Here is a 22,701-nt window from a genome sequence, read left to right as displayed (position 1 = left end):
CCCGGGTGTCGGCGACACTGTCGGCGTGTCTAGAATCCGTTCGTCCTCGACGGCGCGCGAAGCGGGAGGCGCGATACAGTGTGGGCCAAGCGAGGCAAACCGCCCCAAGCCGCCAGACCACCCAGCGTCAACACGCGCCACGCTGCGGCGCGCTGCGGTCTGTAGTCGCGCCGGGGCGCCACGCCACAGCAGCGGCCAAGCAGCGAAGACCCGAGCTCGCTCGCTGGAAATGGGCTCAAGGGTTGTTGTCGCTGCAAACACTGTTCGCGCACACTGCAGGCGGACGACTCCGAGAGTCGTCGCTCTGTCTCTCTCGCACTCGTGGGGCGTCCCTGGTGGGTGCGAGAGAGACAGGGTGACGGAAACGACCCCGCGGAATGAGGCTGCCGTGCTGGCTGCTGGTGACCGTCCTGGAAGGAACGCGGGAACGAGGGAACGAGGCATACATCATTCACAAGCGGAGCCATGGCGGAGCCGAGCCGCCTGCTTGGCCAGAGCGGCGGTCAGAAGGCGCGCTTCCACACGCCAAGCCCAAACTCGGCCTCGCTCGGCCCCGTGAAAAACAGAGATTTCTATCTCGGCTGGAGGCGCGCCCGAAAAGGCGCCCGCTGAATTCATCCCGACGAAGTGGTGTAGGGCGGCAGCGCCATGTCATGACGTCATCCAGGACCGAGGGGCGCACGCCCTTTTTCATTGCTCTCTCTCTCTCTCTCTCTCTCTCTCTCTCTCTCTCTCTCTCTCTCTCTCTCTCTCTCTCTCCGCTCTCGACTGTCCTCGACCCCGCCGGCCTCTCAAACGCGTTTCAATTTTCTCCCCCCGAGGAATGGGCCGGGGATTGGGACAAGGCGGTGCCGAGGATTGCCGCGAATTATCCTCCCGGAAGTCAAGCGGCAGCGAGGCGCACGCTTTCCGTTTGTTTTTCGTCGCCCTTCCCTCTCCTCTCCCTTCACCGTCGTCGTCGCTCTCTTTCTCCTTCCCGCAGCGACGCAGGGTCGTTGAAATTCCGCGGTTCGTTGACTCATTTGTCCGCGGTGAGTGTTTGAGATGAATTATTTTCATCCTTGAGAATCACTACGAGAGAGGCGAAAATCACTACCTTGCCCCTAGGTCGAAAGTACTGCCCTACCCCCTCCTTGAAAGAATCCTGGATCCGCACCTGTCGCACTGCAGCGACACTGTCGCGGACCTCTAAACCAATCAGCGCGCCATTCAGTGCCGCCCCTCCTCGCGGCCGAACGCGCCGCCATGCCATCATTTGCGGCTGCAGAGTCGTTTCCGTCGCTCTGTCTCTCTCGCACCTGCTCGGGACTCACCACGAGTGCGAGAGAGACAGAGCGAGACTCTCGAAATCGGTCTGCTGGCGACTCGAATGGCGATTCGGAACTGCACCGCTGCATTGTGTGCATTGTCTGCGCGGGGCGCTGGGAATGCACTTCGTCGGCTGCAGCAGCGGTGGCGGCGGCAGTGTGGCGGCAGCCTGAACGTCATTTGTTCCGGTGTTCGTGTTCGCGTTCCTCGTTTTTTAGCCCGGCTGGCTTTGCCTCGCTTTGCCCGGGCTTTGCTCTTCACGCGGGGCACGCCGGCACGGCACACGACAAGTCGTCGTCCCGGGTCTGCCCTTTGTGTCTGGGCACGTACAGTGTGCACGCATTCGCATTGTGCTGGCTGGCGTCGGCGTTGAGCTGCTCGCACGCCAGGCACGCCAACGACGACCCACAGTGGGCCAGAGGACCGGCGTGCGGCCGAAACTGACGCGTTTTGAGCTCCAGAGTCGCTAAAGAGGACTCGGACTGAGCGTGTGACCCCACCAATGGATTCCTCGTTCGAAGAGCAATCCATTGGTGGGGTCACACATTCAGTTCAAGCCGCAGTGACTCTGGAGCCCAAATCTCATCCGGGATTTTGACCGCCTCCATCGGTCTTCTGGCCCACTGTGCGTCCGCCCCCCTCAGGTTGGCGCTGGATCCGCCGCTGGCTCCTCGCCCATGCAGCCTTCCCTTCAATCCCCCCTAAGGCCCATGAGAAATTGAGCTCTCGCGCGCCCGACGAATGAGTGCATTAATATTTTACGAGTGTGCCGCTTCGCCGCTTCGCCGCTCGGTGAGCGCGCGGCCACTCTGCGTGGTGAAGTGGGCGGGGGTGGGGGCAGGGGGCAGGGTCCCTCTAGGTCCCGCGCGTGCACGGCGGGCATTTTCCAGGCGTTTGGGCACGCCGATCGTAAACCGGGAACCGGGGCGAGAAAAGCCGGTTAGTCCTTTCAGTTGGACGTCCCGTCGCAGCTCCCCCTCCCCCTCTTCCTCGTCGTCGTCCTGCTCTTCGCAGTGTGGTGACAAGGCGACAGTGGGCCAGAGGACCGGTGGAGGCGGTCCAAGTGCCCACCCGATGAGGGCGAAGGAGACGTAGCGACGGAATCAACCCGCCAAGCCGCGTTGTCTGCCTCCACCGTTTTCCTTCTCACATTTTTTTTGAGAAGGGGGGGGGGTCATTTTACGGTTCCACCCCCACCCCCTGCGATCCCCGCTCCAGCCCCAGGAGTGTTGTATCTATTTCCCCCAGTAATCGCTCCTCGCGGCACAAAAAAAGAGTTCCCTCCCAGAACGGAAGCGCTAGTTCGGTTAGTCCGGGACCGCCGCCCGGCTGGGGAGAAGGACGTGCCAAAAATAAATGAACGCTGTCAGCTGTGACAAAAAGGATTGTCAGTACTTGATCTTTATGTATGTACTTTTTTTTTCCTGAACTCAAGGGAGATTTTGGCGTTTTATTTGACGGTGTTCTGGGACTTCTGGGAGATGCTCCGGTAACGACCTCGCCGAAGCGAGAGCGAGGTGAAACGAACCGTCGGGGATGCTCGAGCACCGCGGAGGACCCACGCAGCACGTCAACGGAGTGAGGGGCTTCGTTGGAGAGAGAGAGAGAGATGGCACGCGCGCGAGCGGGCGAAGGACGAGTTCAGAGAGACTATGATGATGAGCGAGGGCCTCGTAAAGCAGGTGCTGCCCTGACCCCCATCAATCCGCGGGGGCCCTCATCCTCATAGTGGGCCGGGCCGGGGCGGGGCGGGGCGGGGCGGAGCGGGGTGGGCACAAAGGCCACCAGCAAACGCAGCCGACTATAATGAAGTCCGCACTCCTCGTCGCGGGGATGGCGGTGGCAGGGAGGGGGAAGGGGGAGGGTGGTGGTAGGGGCATAAGGTTAGGACTAAAGCGTTCGGTCGGGAAGGTTAAGATGAGGCGGGAGCGAGCTGCAGGGACTTAATGTGGCGCGACACAGCTGTCGTCGTCGTGGTCCCTTGCCGCCTGCGGATCGCAGTGTAGGCAGCGCGCCGCGCAGGGCTGCCAGCGGGTTGCCTACGCCGCGTTTCACAGGCGCTCCCTCTCTCGAACTTGCCGCCCTCGGTCCTCTTCGCTCTCCCTCGCTCTTCCTCGGTCTCTCTTGCCCCTTCATGCTCTCTCTCTCTCTCTCTCTCTCTCTCTCTCTCTCTCTCTCTCTCTCTCTCTCTCTCTCTCTCTCTCTCTCTCTCTCTCGCTCTCCCGGTGGCGTCGGCGGGACGTTTCGGCGGAGGGATCCCCCTGGCGTCTCCCTGCCGCGTCCCGGTCTATTTTCGGGGCGCCGAGCGAGACTCTCTCCACGTCCTGGCCGTCGTGGGCCTGCTCGCGTGCCGCGCCAGACAAACAACAAAGTGGGATACAATCGCCATTCCGGGCGGCACGAAAATCCAATCCGGGAATGTGATGGCGGCGCCGCCCACGGTGCGGCATGGCACGGCGCGCCACGCCGCGGTACGCCACGCCGCGCCACGCCACGCCACGCCACGCCACGCCACGCCACGCCACGCCACGAGGAAGCGCACACCCGCGCGCGTCTGCCGTCTGCCAGCGACACTTTCATCGCCGAACAAACAACACCAACCCCCGCACCCATCAACCCACCCGCAACTACCACACTGACTTTCACTTCCCATTTTCTTACTCTCTGGCTCCCATTAACTTTTTTGCTCGGATTGTAATTTTCCTAATTAAGTCTACACTCCTCTTCTCTCCGCCCTTAAAGAGCGTTGCGTAATTTCGCGCTTCGCGTGGACAGTTTTCTGCAAGCGTGGCAGCACTGGCGGCGTGGCGCGCGGCGTGGCGCATGGCAGTGCGGAACTTTGTACCAACACCCTAATTATCGCGCGTTATGGTTTGTTTATACGATGATGGAACACTCTCTCTTGCTCCCTTCTCTCTCTTTCTCTCTGTCTCTCTCTGACACGTGGGTGAAAGAGAGAGAGTGAGGGGTGGGGGGAGGTCACGCTCCATGTGGCCATTAAATTCTGAGTTGACGTTGCGTTCCCCACCAGCAGTCCCGGAGCAGTCACCCCGCTGCCGCCGCTGCTGGAATGTTTTCGCGTCAAACGCGGACGCGGGCGGGGGGGGGGGGGGGGGGAGGGGGGGCATGTCGTGGCTGGAGATGAAATGGGGCGCGGGAAAAAGTGGCGCGACCGAGGCGGGCGGACAGGAGCATGGCGTAGGTGGAGGACGCGACGCACGGCGGGGGGACGTGTACTCGCCTGCTGGCCAGAGGGTGGTCTCCCTTATTGCGAGCTAGAGAGAGAGAGAGAGAGAGAGAGAGAGAGAGAGAGAGAGAGAGAGAGAGAGAGAGAGAGAGAGAGAGAGAGAGTAGCGCGGCAGAGATATACGCCGAGGGAAAGTGTCCGTGAGAGCGGCGGAGAGCAAGCCGACGGTTTATAAGTAACGGGGGCCAAACAGAGGGCCGGGGCGTGGCGGGGCGTGGCGGGGCGCGGCGTGGCGGTGGCCGTACCCCTCGGGGGGCTCGGGGGAATCGGCGTGTGGACGCGGAGCTTGGTCCGCCCCGCCCTGGGCCGTCCCGGCCGTCCCGGGTCGCGGCGGCGCTGCCTGCTTTTTCCTCCGGTTTCCTCCGTTTTACTCGCCCCGCAGGACGTTCCTTTATTACGTAACGCGGCGTGACGGCTGAGCGCACGGCGCGACGCACAGTGGGCCAGAAGACCGGTGGTGGCGGTCGAACCTCTAGACGTGTTTTGAGCCTCCCGGTCCCTAAATAAGACTCGAACCTTCGTGTGACCCCATCAATAGATTCCTCGTTCGGAGAGCAATACATTGGTGGGGTCACACGTCCGGTTCGGGCCCATTTAGTGACTCTGGAGCTCAAAACGCGTCTGGAATTTTGGCCGCCTCCGCCGGTCTCCTGGCCCACTGTGCGCCGATGCTAGCCTGTCGCCGTCGTCGGCAAACTTGGCCTCCTTGTTGTTGCCGAGCGCCGTGTTAAGCGATGTCTTCCCGCGCGTCTGCCGCGCCGTGTCGCCTCGGCCGCCAGGTTCTGGATCCAGGAACAGGTGCTGGAACAGGTGCTGGAACAGGTGCTGGAGCGTCGAAACAGGTGCGGACGCGGCGCCAGGGCCGGGAATGGAGAAGCCGGCAAAGTTTCCCCGAAGGTTTCTTGACGCCTTCCGGTGGTGCGTCATCGCCGTGGCCCCGGCCCTTCCAAGCGTTGCAGTTCTAGCCGCGCGGATGCACTCCAGTGCAGGCGAAGACAAATGCACGCGAGTGCAGGTCCAGAGCCGAGTGCTCGCTGAGACGGCCTCCACGGGGTGTAGCCAAAGGTCAGGCCAGCGGGGGGCGGCGGCGGCGGCGGCGGCAGAGGTCAAGGGGAGGGGAGGGGCCCAAAGCCTTGGCCAAGGCCGCGCACGGCGCACGCTGCAAGCCCCGCCCTGCCCCGCCGCCAATCGACGGCCTGCGTGTCCAGGAGTCCGGGACTCCGGGCCCGCCGGCCGCCCCAGCCTCATCTCCACCCAGTCCAACCCAGTCCCACCCAGTCCCCGAGGCCACGACCGAATTTCCATTTTAGCGCCTTTTTTCCCTACCGTGCCCCCTTTTTTTCCGCGTTGACTTTGCGCGCGGCCCTCCGTGTGGTGGCGGCCCGGCGGGTTGCCCTAGGACCCTCCCCTTCGCCACGCCACTGCCCGGTCCGCGCCTCGGCCGCGGCCGCCACTCGCCCGGTCGCTGTTTGTGTTGGGGAGTCCCTTTGTATCCCGGGGGCAGCCAGCATGCTGGCAGCGCTGGAGGCTGCTGGAGGCTCCGTGGAGCGGCCTGCCCTGCCCGGCCTGCTTTGACCTGGGAGGTCCTCGCCGGGCTATGACTCCCCGGGATGGTGATTGATGCCGAGCTCGAGAGCCCTGCGCCATCACTCCGAGAGTCGTTTTCGTCGCTCTGTCTCTCTCGCGCACCTACACGGGACGCGACGTGAGTGCGAGGGAGACACAGCGACGACGCTCGGAATCAGTCTGCTGCTGCGGGCCTCACAGGGTGCCGCCAAGGTTAAGGGGGCAACGGGGTCGCTATCGCCGTTTGGTCATTGGTCATTATGCGTCCTGGAGGGTCCTGGAGGGTCCTGGAGGGTCCTGGAGGGTCCTGGAGGGTCCTGGAGAGTCCTGGAGGGTCCTGGAGGGTCCTGGAGGGTCCTGGAGGGTCCTGGAGGGTCCTGGAGGGTCCTGGAGGGTCCTGGAGGGTCCTGGAGGGTCCTGGAGGGTCCTGGGCGCGTGGAAGGGCCTGAGGGTCCTGGAGCTCGCCCTGTAGTGCCTTTACCGGCGTGTCCCTGGTGCTGCTGCTGGTGCCCCGCCCGGTCGATATTTTGATTCTTTGCCCCGACGCCGAGCAGGGCCATGCACGGCAAGCTCGCCAAGCTCGCCGCCCTCGCCGCCCCGGATGGCATTATGCAGTTCTGGCTCTTCCAGCCCCGCCAGGGAGCACGGTGGTGCCTGAGGCGCCACACACACACACACGCACACAAACTCGCGCAGGCCGCCACCTGGGCCGCTCCTTTGTCCCGCCCAAAATGGCCGAGTCTCCCTGTCTTTTTCTCCAGAGCCGTTAATATTAATTAGCGTGGCATGACGGCGTGATGCCCCGACGCCTGCCAGCCTGGCCATTTATCTCCGGGGGCGTCGCCGTCCCCACCTCTTGCACGGCCTCCACGGCCTGCTCCGCCACTGGCCTTCTCCACCGCGGCCTCTACTGCGGCCTCCGACGGACGGACGGACGAGTCTTCCATGCATCCATGCGGTCAGAAATCGCGGCGAATATGCAGAGGGGGAAGCCCCTCGCCTCGTTTCGTATTCGCGCGACGACCCCACACATCACGCGGCCCTTTTAAATGCATCCGCCTCCCCTTCCCCTCCCCCTCCCCCTTCCCCCTGCCACCCCCATCCCCCATAAAACCCTTCGCGCCGGCTCGCGCTGTCCTTTAGACTATCATAATTAATTTTTAGCGTCGCAATATAATTAATATTATCATCCCGACCGACCGCCTGTTTCGTTGTGCCAAGAAGAAGCGAGGCGAGGCTCCGCCACGCGAAAGCATTCATCGTCCTGTCGTTGTCTGTGTGTCTGTGTGTCTGTGTGTGTGTCTGTCTGTCTGTCTGTCTGTCTGTCTGTCTGTCTGTGCTGCTGCTGGCACGGGCTGCCATGCACCCCCGTGTTGTGTGTCAAAGCGAGGTGCTCATAACCACGCCGTCTGTACACTGGCTGTACACTGGCTGTACACTGGCGTCCCAGCGGTACTCCTGCCGCTCTCCCCCGCCCCTTTCTCCCCACATTCCGAGAGGATGGCGGCCTTGTCGCCGTGCTCGGGGAGCGGCGGCGGCGCATAGTGGGCCAGAAGACCGGTGGGAGGTGGTCAAAATCCCGGACGCGTTTCGAGCTGCAAAGTCGCCAAACAGGACTCGAAACGAACGTGCGACCCCACCAATGGATTGCTCTCCGAACGAGGAATCCATTGGTGGGGTCACACGCTCGGTTCGTGTCCTTTTTAGCGAATCCAAAGCTCAAAACGCGTCTGGAGTTTAAGCCGCCTGCACCGGTCCGCTGGCCCACTGTGCCCTCAGTCCTGCCGCCGGCTGAGCCCCTTGCAGTGTGCCGGCAGCGCGCACCGGGGATCCTGGCGACTGATTCCGAGATGCCTTACGCCGTCGCTCTGCTTCCCTCGCACCTGTCGGGGCCGACCTCGAGCGAGAGAGACAGAGCGACGAGAAGGACTCTCGGAGTGAGTCTGCTGGTGCCGCCACGCCTCGGTGGACACCTTCATGCTCTCGCAAAGGAGGGGTACTCTAGCAGTGTGCGCCAAGTTGGCCGTTGAAAGGCGAAAGGCGTGCCTCATCGGAGCAGGTGCCCGCCCGGTAACGATTTTCCCGCCCCACTAAAAGGGCCGTTGCTGCCGCGCTTGGAAGGCGCCTACTCTGCGAAACCCTTAATAGGGCCGCGCTCGCCGCCGCGACGCCACCGCAAGGCCCGCAAGGCCGCGACCTTGCATACCGCGACCGGGAAATCTGGGTCCGCGGGCGGGGCTTGAACCCGGGACCTTGCGCGCCGACGGCGACCGCGCTGCTCGCTCGGCCACGGCGCCCGCAGGCGGTGCGACCTCCACTTCCGACAAGGCCAGGCAGCACAGCGGCAGATGGAAAGGCCGCCTGTCTGATGACTGCCGCGCCGTGGCCAGAGATACCGGGATGTAGGCCAGCATGTAGGGCATGCGGGACGCGCCCGGGGCGGGGGTGGCGGGGTGGCGGTGCTGACGGTCAGGATGTAGAGGGGGTGTCTTTTGCACATGGCCTCGGCCGGGCCCGTCCTGGCCAGCCATCCTGGCAGCCGTTGTGGCAGTAAACAGACTGGTTATAGTTGTCGCTGGATCAGTGGCGCCCCTAGGGACCTCTAGAGCACTAGAGCGGCTGAGGGAAGGGCACGACGGCGCAGCGGGCGGCGCGCGCCTCTGTCTCGGTGTCTCCATTCAGTCAGGGTTATATTTCCGGCCGTTTTTGCGTGCTCCGCCGTGCCAGCGCTCTGCCTTTCGAAGGACAGACAATGCAGTCGTCCTGGACGCCGCGCCGTGCCCTGCCTGCGCCCTGCCTGCGCCGAGGTGCGGCCGGCGAGCTCATGATTGGCAATCAGGCCCGGAACGCACGGACATGCCCCGGCCCAGCCCGCCCTGCCCTGCCTATAGGCCCTGCCGGCGCCCCCGGGACTAGGCCTCTGGGCCTCTACGCGTTGCCACGCCGATACGGGAGGCGCCCGGCCAGCAGCGCCAGCAGCCAGCCCACATAAATTTGCCGTCGATGTCCATTCGCTGCCACGACGCCACAAAGGAGAGAGAGGCAGAGAGAGACAGACAGAGAGACAGAGGGTTAGGAGGCAAGAGAGTGAGAGGCAGAGAGTGAGAGGCAGAGAGAGCGAGAGGCAAGTGAGAGGCAAGAGAGTGAGGGGCAAGAGAGTGAGAGGCAAGAGAGTGAGAGGCATGAGAATGAGAGGCAAGACATTGAGTGAGAGGCAAGAGAGTGACAGAGACAGAGAGACGGAGAATCACGGCAGCCCGAAGTGCGGGGTGCTCGCGCCACATCGCGCCGCGCAGCAAGCGAAGCAAGCGAAGCAGGCCGTTACCGTCACGTTCCATCTCGCTTCCCCGGCGTGCCGCCTCGCCGTGCCGCCGTCCAGGTCGACCAGCACGTGCGGCAGCCGTCTCATTTTTACTGCCGCCGAGGTGCAGGTCCACGGCCCCTGTTTTTCCCTCCCATCTTGCCTTTCTCGAGGAAAGCCCCAAATATTATTACGGCGCTCCAGACCAACATTATCCTAAGGGACGGAGGAGGAAAAGCAGCTTGCCATTTTGTTCCCGCTCTTTTTTTTCCCCTCTCTCTGTCTCTCTCCGTCTTCAGGTGAGCCGGTTTCACATGGCCCGCCGGCTTGCAACTGGGGCGGAAACCTCCCCCCCCCCCCCCCGGTCTCCGCCTACGCGCAGCCCCCCTCCCCCCGATCAACCCCCGGCATCCTCCCTCTACCCACCTGGCCCCTTGATCCCTTCCAGGCTCAACCATCCTTTTTTTTATTTTTATGTTTTTACGTCCCACATAAACAACGCTGCAAAAATCATCGGGCAGTGCACCATGAAAGTTTTGGCCAGTGCTGTCTCGCTCTGTCTCTGTCTGTCTCTCTGTCAACCCCCCCCCCTCTCTCTCTCTCCTGTCCGGCCGGCCGTTCGCATTTTCATTGTGTGCTCACCGTGTGTGCCCTCTTCCCTTTTTTTTATGATTCGTTGCCACATTTTGTGACTGTGACGGTGTGTGGCGCGGCGGGGCGCTGCCGCCATTATATTGGCTCGGAATATAGCTGACTGACACTGATGCTGCAAGTTGGGCCCGCAGCCACGCCAGCCAACCAGCCCCCCCCCCCTTTCCCCTTTCCGCCGCACGTGGCAGGCCAGCGACACGGCGCCAAACTTGGGGAGGAAATGATAAACTTAAAACGAGAGGAAACAGAGCAGCGCGCTTTTCTCTGTGTGTGTGTGTGTGTGTGTGTGTCCGCAGGGAAAAGTTGTTGTTTCGCGGCGTTTCTGACGACTGTCATTTTATTTGTTTCTTCCGCGCGTCCGGCCGAGCGCGCGCGCCAACTCTGCTGGAACAGGGCAGCCGCGGCGGCGTCGCCGGCCGGCCGAGCGCGCCCCAACAGCGCGGCCCCGAGACGGCGTGTTTCTTTTGTTGGCCGCCAGAGGGCGCCGCGCCGCGCGGGGTTTCTATCATAATATAAAGGCAGTAAATTCCCGAGATGCGGGCTGGCCGGGCAGGGCGGCAACGGGCGATCCGGGCGGGAAGGTCGCACCACCCAGAAAGGATTGGCGGCGGCCAAATATTCCAATTTCCAGAGGGATGTTGCCCCCCCCCCTTTCCCCCCGGACCCGTTGGCCAGTGAAGTGGTGCGGTGAAGAGTGGAGGCATCGCGGCGTGCCCTTGTACTCTGTGCACACGCACGGACCCCTTGGCGATGAAAGTGGCAAGTTAAGAGTGCGCCAGCGAGGAGGCGGTGGAGGTGTCGGAGGTTGACAGAGTGTAACAGAGTGGGGCACACAGTGGGCCAGAAGACCGGTGGAGGCGGACAAAAATCTAGACGCGTTTTGAGCTCCAGAGCTCCTCGCAGTGTTGTGCACCGCCACGCCGTGCCACGCCACGCCGAGCCATATGGGGCCCCAGCAACCTCTTCCTCTTCCTATCCCGGCGCTAATAGCCTCTGGAGATTATACCCCCCAGTGTAACGGCCCGCCCACCCGAACGCACGGCCGGCACACACGGCCCGCGGGGACGGGGGCGGGGCGACTTACGGAGTACGCACGTGTACAGTGTACAATCTCATCGAGACAAAACGCAAATCACGGCTCTCTCTCGCTCACAACTTGCTCTCCGAACGAGGAATCCATTGGTCGGGTCACACGCTCGGTTCGAGTGCCATTCAGCGACTCTGGTGCTCCAAAACTCTGCCGGGCTTTTGACCATCTCCGCCAGTCTCCTCGCCTGCAGTGCAGTGGCTCACTGAATGAAATTCGCCGTCGGTACCATGCCGGCGATGGCTGCTGCGCCCTACAGTGTAGGGCTTCGGCTTCGGCCGAGCAGCCCTAGTTGGCTCGATCATCTGCTTCTGGTGCCGTGCCGCCGAGATTAAAGCGAGGCGAAGCGAGGCGAAGCGAGGCGAGGGGATGATGAGCGAAGCCTTTTCCCGCCTTCTTCCGGCAGATTTCAACTTTTCCACCGCGGGCGGCACACATTTCACGCCCCGGGAGCCGTGCCTGCCTGTCTGCCTGTCTGCCTGCCTGCCTGTCTGCCTGCCTGGGTGCTCCTGGCGCAACCTCTGAACAATGCTGGTGCGTTCGAATGCATTCATAAATAATGCGGTCTGGCTTGCCAAGCCTCCCGGCAGGCCGAAGCAGCACAGGCCCTGGCCAGCCAGCACCGCAAGACCCTTCCCTTCCCCAGCAGGGCAGCGCCAGGGCCGGCAGGCCGGCAGGTTTTGTCGCTCTGTCTCTGCCGCACTCACGGGGCTCTCCGTGAGGGTGCGAGAGACAGAGCGGCGGACCGCTCGGCGGGCAGGCAGGCGGACACAGCGCCGTGCTCCACTAAGCTGGGACACGCGCCGCGCTATTGTGCGCTGCGGCCGTTTGGCTAACGAGGGGCCGCTCTGCTGCGCTGCCGCGCTCCACCCGCTGCAGTGGCTGCAGTCGCTGCACTGGATGCCATAAGTGCCTATTGGCTATCCGAATGCCGGCACGGCCGGCACGGCGTTCCTTTCAAATTGGTCCTCGGTGCTGCGCGGCCCGCCGGGGCTAGCTGGCGGGGCTGGCGGGGCTGGCGGGGCCCCAGCCGACGGCGTTCCCCGTTTCGATCAATGTTTGGGGAGGAACTCGGCCTACGCCGCCGAGCCCCGCTGGGACCGCCGCCGCCGCGCTGCCCCGCGCCGAGTAGGCCGAGCTGCAGACTGATTCCGAGAGTCGTTTGCGTCGCTCGGGCGGTCTCTCCCGCACCCACACGGCACGCCCCGTGAGTGCGAGAGAGACAGAGCGACGAGAACGACTCTCGGCATGAGTCTGCCGGCCGAGGCCCCGGGCGGCTCGCGGGCTATCCGCCTGCAGCCGTCTTGCGGTGTGGCGGCCGGGGCGGCCGGGAAGGAGGTCAAGGTGTTCCGGACGCTGGAGGCCACACGGCCCTCTTATTTCCCTTGAGTAAGGCCCCGCCCGGCCAGTCCGCGCGCGTCGCTCGCCCCATCCGTCTCGCTCCCTCCCCCTCAGGCATGCCCGCTCCTCTCTCTCTCTCTAATTGCCGCCTAATTGCCTCCCGGTTCGACCACACCGCCACCCTCCCTCACACACACACGCACACACACACGTGGAAAAAGAAGCGCCAAGACGCTTTTTTTTCGGTCCTGTCCTGTCTTGTCTTGCTTGCTCGGCCGCCCTGGAGGCTCGACCTCCACCTGCCGGCAATCCACTCGGAATAGGCCGCCCTGCAGCAGCAGTAGCAGCAGCGGCAGCAGCGCCATCAACCGGATGATTGCACGGGAAAAGCCGGAAGCAGGCCGGGCAGGCCGAGCAGCACGACAACAAAGTCCCCCCACGACGCGCCGCGTCGGCCCGGCCGTCCGGCCTCGGCTTCCAGCAACCTTCCAGCTAGCCGAGCCCGAGAGTCTCGCTCTGTCTCTCTCGCACTCATAGGGCGTCCCGTATGGGTGCGAGAGAGAACCGGGTATACACAGGGTAAAGCAACCAATAAGTATTTTTTAAAAAAAGTTATGTCAAAAAACAGTAATTACGGTAACGCACTAATCTTCTTACCGTACGGCTTACTTATTTGTCGCTATTTTTAAAAGCCCAGCCAGCCTTCCTCGTTTCGTCCGGCCGTCCCCGTTCCGTTTCGTCCAGCGGGACGACAAGACGTGGCCGGCAGGAGGCAGAACGACCATCATCACGGGGACCAATAAACCTGTAAATCCCCTCCGAGCGATATCGGCTCGGGAAGACACAGCGGTGGCAAGGAGGCGGGGTGGGCTGCGGCGGGGCGGGGCGGGGCGGGGTGGGGCGGGGTGGGGCGGGGTGGGGCGGGGTGGGGTGGGGTGGGGTTGGGTTTGGGCGGGTGGTGGTCCCTGGGCGTTTGCCGGAACGCAGTATATATCGGTTCACACGGCCAGGGCCTCGGCCACGGCAAAGCGATGGGTGAGGCACGGCGCGCGGCGTTGTACGCCTGGCGTGGCGCGCTGGGCCCCGGGGAGCCAGAGGCATCCGGAGGCATCCGGAGGCAGGGCACGTCACGTAGTCACGTACGGAAGCAGAGACGGGAGGAAGGAGGGACGTCCGCTTGCCGTCCGATGTTGCGGTGTGGCGGCCCGAACGGGTCCGAGCCAATAACGCGCCGCCGAGTAACGACCGAGACTGCACTGTAAAAAAATTCCGTACTTCCGTGCGGCTGCCACTTCTTCAAACTTTGCCAACTGCTTGGTCATGCTGCGGGTCCTGGGCCGAAGGCAGCCAAGCCGAGCCGAGCGGCGCGGGGAGCGCCTGTGACGGAGTGAGTAGGCAACCCGCACGCGCCAGCGCCCCCCGCCTGCCTAGCCAGCACGGCGCTCCGGTGGGGTGGGGACTGCCAAGGGAGGAGGCGAGAGAGAGGGAGAGAGAGAGGGAGAGAGAGAGAGAATGAGAGGGCCAGAGAGAGAGCGAGAGGGAGAGAGAGGCAGTTGGAGTAATTAGCACAAGTGAGGGTCGCGTTAACTATTGAAGCCGCTAGACGCAGTGCCCGCGGCGCGCTGGCTGGCCGTTGCGGTCTCGTTACAGCATTGCCATTCTCCGAGGGCCAGAACGACCCCGACCCCGACCCCGACCCCAAGCCCCGACCCCGACCCCCCCGCGACCCCGTAGTAACAACGAGTCCACGCGACTCGGCCACTGTGTTGGCAGTGCACCCACCGTGCACCTCTCCAAAGAAACTCCCCCCCCCCTTTTCTCCCCAAGCTCCGTACTCCACCGAGGCCGTAAAAGGTATTTGTTATTTGTCCCTCGTCGAGAAGAAACAGTGGGCCGGCGGGGCGGGCCGGGGCGGCCCCGACCCTCCTAACTACCCGCCATTTCCTACGCCGTCTTCGTTTTCCAGACTCCGATTTTCCTGGAACGGCCAAACGAATGAAACGACCCGCTCCCTTCAGTCCTTCCTGGAACTGAAAAGAGGTCGTTGTGCTGCGGATGGAATTGGGGAATTCAAATGAGCGATATTGATTTCATACCTGGTATCCCTGGAAGCACTTTTGATCTAGGTTTGATAGGTACGCGGCAGCGGAGCGCGAGAGCGCCCAGAGAACACGAAACACTCGTCAAGCGGCCAAAAAAAGTCAAAATGAACGTCCAGAAAACTGTCAAAACGTTTTTTTCTCTCCAGAAATTTCGACGAGAAGCAATCATTTTGACACGAAATGACGTCACGATGTGCGTTTGGCGTTCTTTTGGCGGCGGTGGCGCCGGGGATGCGGGGACCGTGATACCGTGTCTCGCGGAGATTAGCAAGTTTGACTGATGGGCTTTTCGCTGTCGTGTTGCAGAGCTGTGCCACGCCGCCACCAAGATCCAGGCTTCCTTCAGGGGCCACGTGGCGAGGAAGACGGTGGGCAAGACCGACGAGGAGCTGAGCAAGGAGATGGCCAAGCTGGAGACTGAGGCCAAGGTAAGACGCACGACGTGCACGACGCACTCACGGTGTGGGGGCCGCCCTGAAAGCCAACTGGACGTCTTGGTTTTTATTTCCAGGGGGTTTTAGATTCACTGAAAAACCCTGGCATCCCCCTGGATTTAAAGGCGGTGCTGAGTGCTGAGCTCGGCCCTGGTTCTTCGTTTTCCTCGTGTCCCTGACGTGCTTGCTCTGCTTGCTGCCGTTGCAGGAGGCCAAGGACCGGGCCGCCAAGGAGCTGGAGGACGAGCTGGCCGACATCGACCTGACGGACCCGGACCTCCACAAGGCGGCCACCAAGATCCAGGCCTCCTTTAGGGGCCACAAGGTGCGCAAGGAGGACGCCCCCGCCGACCAGTGAAGCCCAGCAGGGAAGCCCAGCAGCCCCAGGCCGGGCCAGGCTCTTAGGCCAGGCCACCCTCATGCCCACCCTCATGGCCAACAGCGCGCCCCACTCCAGAGTTCCAGCGGCTGGGGTCCAAGAGTCCAGCAGCCTGCAGCAGCCTGCGTCTCACCGACGGAGGCGCCTTGTTTCTCGCAGTGTCAACCATGCAAAGCCGGCCCCGTATTTTTTTCCTATAAGTGTACGTTACCGCACAAGAGCCCCTCGCGTCGCCTGCACACCATGTTCCCAGTGGCAGTGGTTGGCTGCCTCCCTTCCCTTCCCCCCGTCGTTCCTGTTTCCAACATTTTCTCCTGTTTTTTTTAGGGGTTCCCAAGAACCCCTATTGTCCGAGGTCCGTGGATTCTTCCCCCCCCCCCTCTCCGATTTTCAAATAAACAACTCTAAACTATTTCAACCATGAAAAAAACGAAAATTCCAATTTTTTTCGAAAATTCATCGTGGAAATTTTCCGTAAACGCGAAAAACATAAATTTGCAACAATCGAAAACGAGAACCGTTAATGATATGAAAAAATGGTTCAAATAAAAAATGTGCCACTCCTCAAAACTAAACCTCCTGGCTCATCAAAGTAACAAGAAATCGTATATGTTCTGAGCAAATGGTCAAAACATGAAAAAAAATCTCCATGGCAACGGCATGGTCCCATCGTACCACCCATCAAAATTTAAAGTCGCCCATTAAAAAAAATCTAAACGCCGTGAAATTTGAAAATGCTAATGCTAACACATTGCACGGTGTCTCAACGTTGGAACATCTTTAAAGTCTGTCACTACTAAAGAGTTCGTAGCAGAAACGACGCATCAAATTAATTTTCATGGGTTGGCACCAATATGCTTCCCGTCTGCGCCCTTTCGAAAATCGCGAGGCTGAAAGAACGAACAGGCGCCCATTGAAACTGCCCCTCCATTGTTGCTGAGGTTGGATTGTTTGGCATGCTCTCAAAGGCTGCGGTTGTCTTGTCATGTTTTCCTCGATTTTCAACCAGTTATGGAAACGGGAACACCGTGCAATGCGATTAGCATTGGAATTTTTTCCACTGACGAAGGCGCCGCCAGAGAACGGAGTGGCTGTGTCTGTGTCCAGGCCGCATGGGGTGAATTGTGAATACTCCTTGCGCAAGCAACCCCAGTCCTTTACCGCCTTTACCCCACGGCTGGGACTACTCCTTGCTCACGCCTTATTATGTTGTTATTTTGCATTGTCTTGTCTTGGTGGAGCCCGAGCAGGACGACGCCGCAAAGCCGCACCCTTACTGTTAAGCCACACACGCCCTTTGGTTTGTTAGCGCAGCAAGGGCTGTGAAGGTGTTGAATGTGTCAAGTGCTCACTGAACCTTTCTTTTTGAATTTAAAAAACAAATCTATGCCCTTCAGGAACAGTGTATGTATAAGGTCACGAGTTTAGATTGTGAGTATGACAGGCCTGCGGTGTTCACATTACCATTGTTAACATGGAGTCGAGATTAAATTCATCATTCCGTGCTTAGGCACTCCTTCATTATTCGTAATGAAATAGATGCTCTGCTCATTCTTTCAATCTATCAAACTTTCTCCAAACTTATGCTTTGTTAATCTATTATTTATTTTCTTCTTAGAAATAAGGTTATTTAAAAAGCCTACAATTTATGTCATTAATAGATTTCTATGTTTCTTTCCAAGAAAATAAAAGCACAGACATTTGGAGCGAGCATGTTACAGTAGTCAATTGTGAGATCAATTTCAATGAGATGTTGCTCGTAATAATCATAGTGAGATGGCAACAGAGACTGCCACTGTAAGTTTATCTGTCTTCAAGTTCTAACTTTGTAAAATTATATAAAATCTATCTTGGAAAATATTGCAAAGCCTTATTTATCTGCTACCTATACCTAACACAACATCTACAGGATGAGATAATGAATGTACTTCTGCAACAGCACAGGAAACATGGGTACCATACAATACAATACTGAAATAAAATCAAATTAAATTTTTTTCCTACTCTAAGAATAAATATACATATATTTAAAATTCATAAATAAAATATTTCAGTCATGTTAAAAAAATTTCAATCAGACACAATAGTTATTGCCAGTTTGTGCTCTTTCCACATAAAGAGCTTAGGAAGAAAGATCTGGAAAAGGAAACAAGCATTGTAAATATGAACCAATTTGATGTCCATCTCAGCTCAGATGACATCCTGAATTGCATCACTCAACACCAAGCAAAACACTTACATCATTGCTGAGACCATCAAAGCTCTCTGACATTTGTTGTGCCAAATCCTCTGACACAAGAATTTGCAACCAGGGTCCATGGGCTACAAATGGGTTGTCAGATGTTACAAAAGTGCCAGTAACATTAGAAGATACAAAGGTGATGGCAGTGTCACCTAAAACTGACTTAAAAGTAAAATGTCGTCCGTGTTGAACTCGGCCCCTAGAATGAATAAAAATAAGGTGTTGGGTGAGCTAGAACTGTAAAACTTGCAAAAAACAAAACTAAAGCTTTTCATTAAAATTTTGTATAATTCATTACCGGATAGCCAGAGGGAGTAGCAATCCTGACTCAAGGTTAAATGTAAGGTGAAGTCCATCCAATTTTCTTGTGCGCATCAACTCAGTTGATTCAAGAACTTGAGGTGCAACATCCTCAAATGAATTTTTCCGGCACGAGTTGCCATTGCTGAAGGAAAATATCAGATTAATAAGAGAATTCAATTGTATCAACCAAAAAATTTTTTTGCATGTACCAACCTATCAAAAGGTGATGAAAGCCTATCGTTACTGTCCTTACTTCGAGTATTTAAGAGGCCTTTCCTGAGTTCTGCTTTGATTCGAACACGTTCTTCATCTGATACAGAGGGTGGTATGGGAGCATCAACATGCAATCTCGACGAATTACTGTGATTATCAGGCTGCACAGCAGGTCCCTCCCGCAGATATCCTCCTTCTCCACTGTCTTCATTATCTGTACAAAAGGAAGAAAAATGAAGGTTACGGGGAAAGTACTGGTAGCTTTGAATTAACGTGGGGACAAACAGATTTTATCGGACGTACCAGAGGGACATGGTGATATCTGGTCTGGATCAGCTTCTACCCAGGAGCAGCGAGCACTGACTCCACTCAAACTAGACCCGTCACTCTCTATTCCCAACTCAATTTCCTCCTGCACACACACATCTAATTCCAGGATACTTTCTCCTCTGCGCATATCTGTCACCAGCCATGGTCCACCGGCCCTGGAAGGAGCAAAAATATATTTTAGTCATAAAAAGGGAGGAGAAATTCTGCAAGTCTTGTATTGATGCATACCCATTCACTCTTTTTAAAATGTCAATAACCCCTTGTCCTTTCCATCGCTGAGCTGCCTGCAACTCTTCTTGACAAACGCCGATTATCTGAATAAACGTGACACTTCCGAGGGGTGTTTGCAGGACTCCCAAAACCGGGTCTGCTCTCAAAGGCTGCGGTTGTCTTGTCATGTTTTCCTCGATTTTCAACCAGTTATGGAAACGGGAACACCGTGCAATGCGATTAGCATTGGAATTTTTTCCACTGACGAAGGCGCCGCCAGAGAACGGAGTGGCTGTGTCTGTGTCCAGGCCGCATGGGGTGAATTGTGAATACTCCTTGCGCAAGCAACCCCAGTCCTTTACCGCCTTTACCCCACGGCTGGGACTACTCCTTGCTCACGCCTTATTATGTTGTTATTTTGCATTGTCTTGTCTTGGTGGAGCCCGAGCAGGACGACGCCGCAAAGCCGCACCCTTACTGTTAAGCCACACACGCCCTTTGGTTTGTTAGCGCAGCAAGGGCTGTGAAGGTGTTGAATGTGTCAAGTGCTCACTGAACCTTTCTTTTTGAATTTAAAAAACAAATCTATGCCCTTCAGGAACAGTGTATGTATAAGGTCACGAGTTTAGATTGTGAGTATGACAGGCCTGCGGTGTTCACATTACCATTGTTAACATGGAGTCGAGATTAAATTCATCATTCCGTGCTTAGGCACTCCTTCATTATTCGTAATGAAATAGATGCTCTGCTCATTCTTTCAATCTATCAAACTTTCTCCAAACTTATGCTTTGTTAATCTATTATTTATTTTCTTCTTAGAAATAAGGTTATTTAAAAAGCCTACAATTTATGTCATTAATAGATTTCTATGTTTCTTTCCAAGAAAATAAAAGCACAGACATTTGGAGCGAGCATGTTACAGTAGTCAATTGTGAGATCAATTTCAATGAGATGTTGCTCGTAATAATCATAGTGAGATGGCAACAGAGACTGCCACTGTAAGTTTATCTGTCTTCAAGTTCTAACTTTGTAAAATTATATAAAATCTATCTTGGAAAATATTGCAAAGCCTTATTTATCTGCTACCTATACCTAACACAACATCTACAGGATGAGATAATGAATGTACTTCTGCAACAGCACAGGAAACATGGGTACCATACAATACAATACTGAAATAAAATCAAATTAAATTTTTTTCCTACTCTAAGAATAAATATACATATATTTAAAATTCATAAATAAAATATTTCAGTCATGTTAAAAAAATTTCAATCAGACACAATAGTTATTGCCAGTTTGTGCTCTTTCCACATAAAGAGCTTAGGAAGAAAGATCTGGAAAAGGAAACAAGCATTGTAAATATGAACCAATTTGATGTCCATCTCAGCTCAGATGACATCCTGAATTGCATCACTCAACACCAAGCAAAACACTTACATCATTGCTGAGACCATCAAAGCTCTCTGACATTTGTTGTGCCAAATCCTCTGACACAAGAATTTGCAACCAGGGTCCATGGGCTACAAATGGGTTGTCAGATGTTACAAAAGTGCCAGTAACATTAGAAGATACAAAGGTGATGGCAGTGTCACCTAAAACTGACTTAAAAGTAAAATGTCGTCCGTGTTGAACTCGGCCCCTAGAATAATAAAAATAAGGTGTTGGGTGAGCTAGAACTGTAAAACTTGCAAAAAACAAAACTAAAGCTTTTCATTAAAATTTTGTATAATTCATTACCGGATAGCCAGAGGGAGTAGCAATCCTGACTCAAGGTTAAATGTAAGGTGAAGTCCATCCAATTTTCTTGTGCGCATCAACTCAGTTGATTCAAGAACTTGAGGTGCAACATCCTCAAATGAATTTTTCCGGCACGAGTTGCCATTGCTGAAGGAAAATATCAGATTAATAAGAGAATTCAATTGTATCAACCAAAAAATTTTTTTGCATGTACCAACCTATCAAAAGGTGATGAAAGCCTATCGTTACTGTCCTTGCTTCGAGTATTTAAGAGGCCTTTCCTGAGTTCTGCTTTGATTCGAACACGTTCTTCATCTGATACAGAGGGTGGTATGGGAGCATCAACATGCAATCTCGACGAATTACTGTGATTATCAGGCTGCACAGCAGGTCCCTCCCGCAGATATCCTCCTTCTCCACTGTCTTCATTATCTGTACAAAAGGAAGAAAAATGAAGGTTAGGGGGAAAGTACTGGTAGCTTTGAATTAACGTGGGGACAAACAGATTTTATCGGACGTACCAGAGGGACATGGTGATATCTGGTCTGGATCAGCTTCTACCCAGGAGCAGCGAGCACTGACTCCACTCAAACTAGACCCGTCACTCTCTATTCCCAACTCAATTTCCTCCTGCACACACACATCTAATTCCAGGATACTTTCTCCTCTGCGCATATCTGTCACCAGCCATGGTCCGCCGGCCCTGGAAGGAGCAAAAATATATTTTAGTCATAAAAAGGGAGGAGAAATTCTGCAAGTCTTATATTGATGCATACCCATTCACTCTTTTTAAAATGTCAATAACCCCTTGTCCTTTCCATCGCTGAGCTGCCTGCAACTCTTCTTGACAAACGCCGATTATCTGAATAAATGTGACACTTCCGAGGGGTGTTTGCAGGACTCCCAAAACCGGGTCTTCAGTCATCAGCATATGTTGAATGCGAGACTCACCATTATCAAGAGCACTGTGCCATGATACATGGTCACCAGAGCAAAGAGTATTGCCTGCCAGAAAAAATAAATGAGTATCTTACTTGGATTTTTGATAGATGTTTACAAAGTAACTGTAGGCATATCTTACTCACCAGACTGAAAAACATATTTTGCTAAGGCTTGCATGAGGGCAGCGGGCCAAGTGGGGGGTGAGGTTTCATCTGGCTCTCTTTTCAATCGAAATGTGAGCTCAAAACCAAAACCACTGGGAGAATCATTACCAGATCCTTCATGAACACGCCCATCCCCATGGAGGTCTGAGAGTCCAAAACTGGAAAACAAGACAAAAGTCATTCATGATTCTATTAAAAGAACAGCTATGGAGGAAGCTATGGTTACCTTATGTAGTGCCAATGGGGGGGAATATTATGCTCTGCGTCACCTTGATGAGAATACATGGAGATGTAATCAAGAGGATCTGGACCGCCCAACCTGGAAAATTAAAAAGAGAAAACAAAAATAGTGAATATTGCCAAAATCAAACTCAACAGTCGATGACAGCCCATGCCTTCACTTCAGCAGCCGATCAACAAGTAACAAATACATAAATGAAACTGTCCATGCTTATCACACAAGGTATGGAAAAGGGAACATTCTGCCACCGAGATAGTACCACTGTTCGATTCTATAACCAGGTACCACTACCGGCCTAACCCCAAGCGGTCCTTACCAGTACTTCACCAAAGCCGTCACTTGCAAAGGGTTGGGCTGGTTGGGGTACACTCGCCTACACAGGGCGTACAGCGCATCCAGACCCGGAGGGGTCACGATCATTGGGGGTAGGCTCATGGCACTGGAAAGGAAATATCAGGACGACACAACACAAAAGACTGACATTCCAAAGGGTAGGCAGCAGCAAAACATAAACAATTAGCAGTCTCTTGTTGTTGTTTGTTGTTTTTGTTTGTTTTTCCTTCCCAGTGTGGCTCATGCCACAGGTTCATTCTAAAAATATGGCCAGGGGCGAAAGCGTGAAATGGAGCTTCAGGACACGGGTGATTTTTTTCTACACCTATTATAATTTCTTACAAGATTGATCATAAATAAGGGGGTTGTGAGAGTTTCTCACCTTCGTATTCGGCACGAAAGCATACCTGAAACTAATTTTGTGGTGGCAGCATTGCGCGGAAACGGAAGTGTACTGGAACACAAGGCAAAGAGGCCCCGCCTAAATATGATTTTGCAGAGTTCTAATCTAGGCCCTCCTCGCACTAATACGCGACTTGTGCAGCTTGACATTTGCTTCCCGAATCA

At 56.2% G+C, this 22,701-nt stretch overlaps 2 protein-coding genes across 2 annotated transcripts in view; one reads left to right on the top strand and one right to left on the bottom strand.

The window, feature by feature from the left end:
- The window catches only part of LOC117646711 (neuromodulin), a 50,283-nt gene extending 34,546 nt beyond the window's left edge, over nt 1–15,737 (top strand). The window contains exons 3-4 of the mRNA XM_034387841.1: nt 14,910–15,031; nt 15,246–15,737. Coding sequence (XP_034243732.1) covers nt 14,910–15,031; nt 15,246–15,395 — 272 coding nt within the window. The 3' untranslated portion in view covers nt 15,396–15,737. The remainder of the gene's footprint in view (nt 1–14,909; nt 15,032–15,245) is intronic.
- Nucleotides 15,738–16,824: 1,087 nt separating this feature from the next.
- Nucleotides 16,825–22,482, bottom strand: LOC117647356 (suppressor of fused homolog). The gene is made up of 16 exons (XM_034389076.1): nt 22,118–22,482; nt 21,787–21,879; nt 21,540–21,718; nt 21,231–21,459; nt 20,976–21,157; nt 20,673–20,886; nt 20,455–20,601; nt 20,155–20,356; nt 19,996–20,051; nt 19,807–19,886; nt 18,733–18,871; nt 18,478–18,659; nt 18,175–18,388; nt 17,957–18,103; nt 17,656–17,857; nt 16,825–17,552 (listed from the first exon to the last, which is right to left on the bottom strand). The coding sequence occupies exons 1-16, from the start codon at nt 22,234–22,236 to the stop codon at nt 17,487–17,489; spliced, it is 2,451 nt and encodes an 816-aa protein (XP_034244967.1). The 5' UTR covers nt 22,237–22,482; the 3' UTR covers nt 16,825–17,486.
- Nucleotides 22,483–22,701: the final 219 nt, after the last annotated feature.

This window comes from Thrips palmi, unplaced genomic scaffold (genome assembly GCF_012932325.1).
Source record: "Thrips palmi isolate BJ-2018 unplaced genomic scaffold, TpBJ-2018v1 HiC_scaffold_2, whole genome shotgun sequence".
Taxonomy (NCBI): Eukaryota; Metazoa; Arthropoda; class Insecta; order Thysanoptera; family Thripidae; genus Thrips; species Thrips palmi.
Note: the sequence above shows the minus strand (reverse complement) of the source record. Positions and strands in the feature narration are given on the sequence as shown.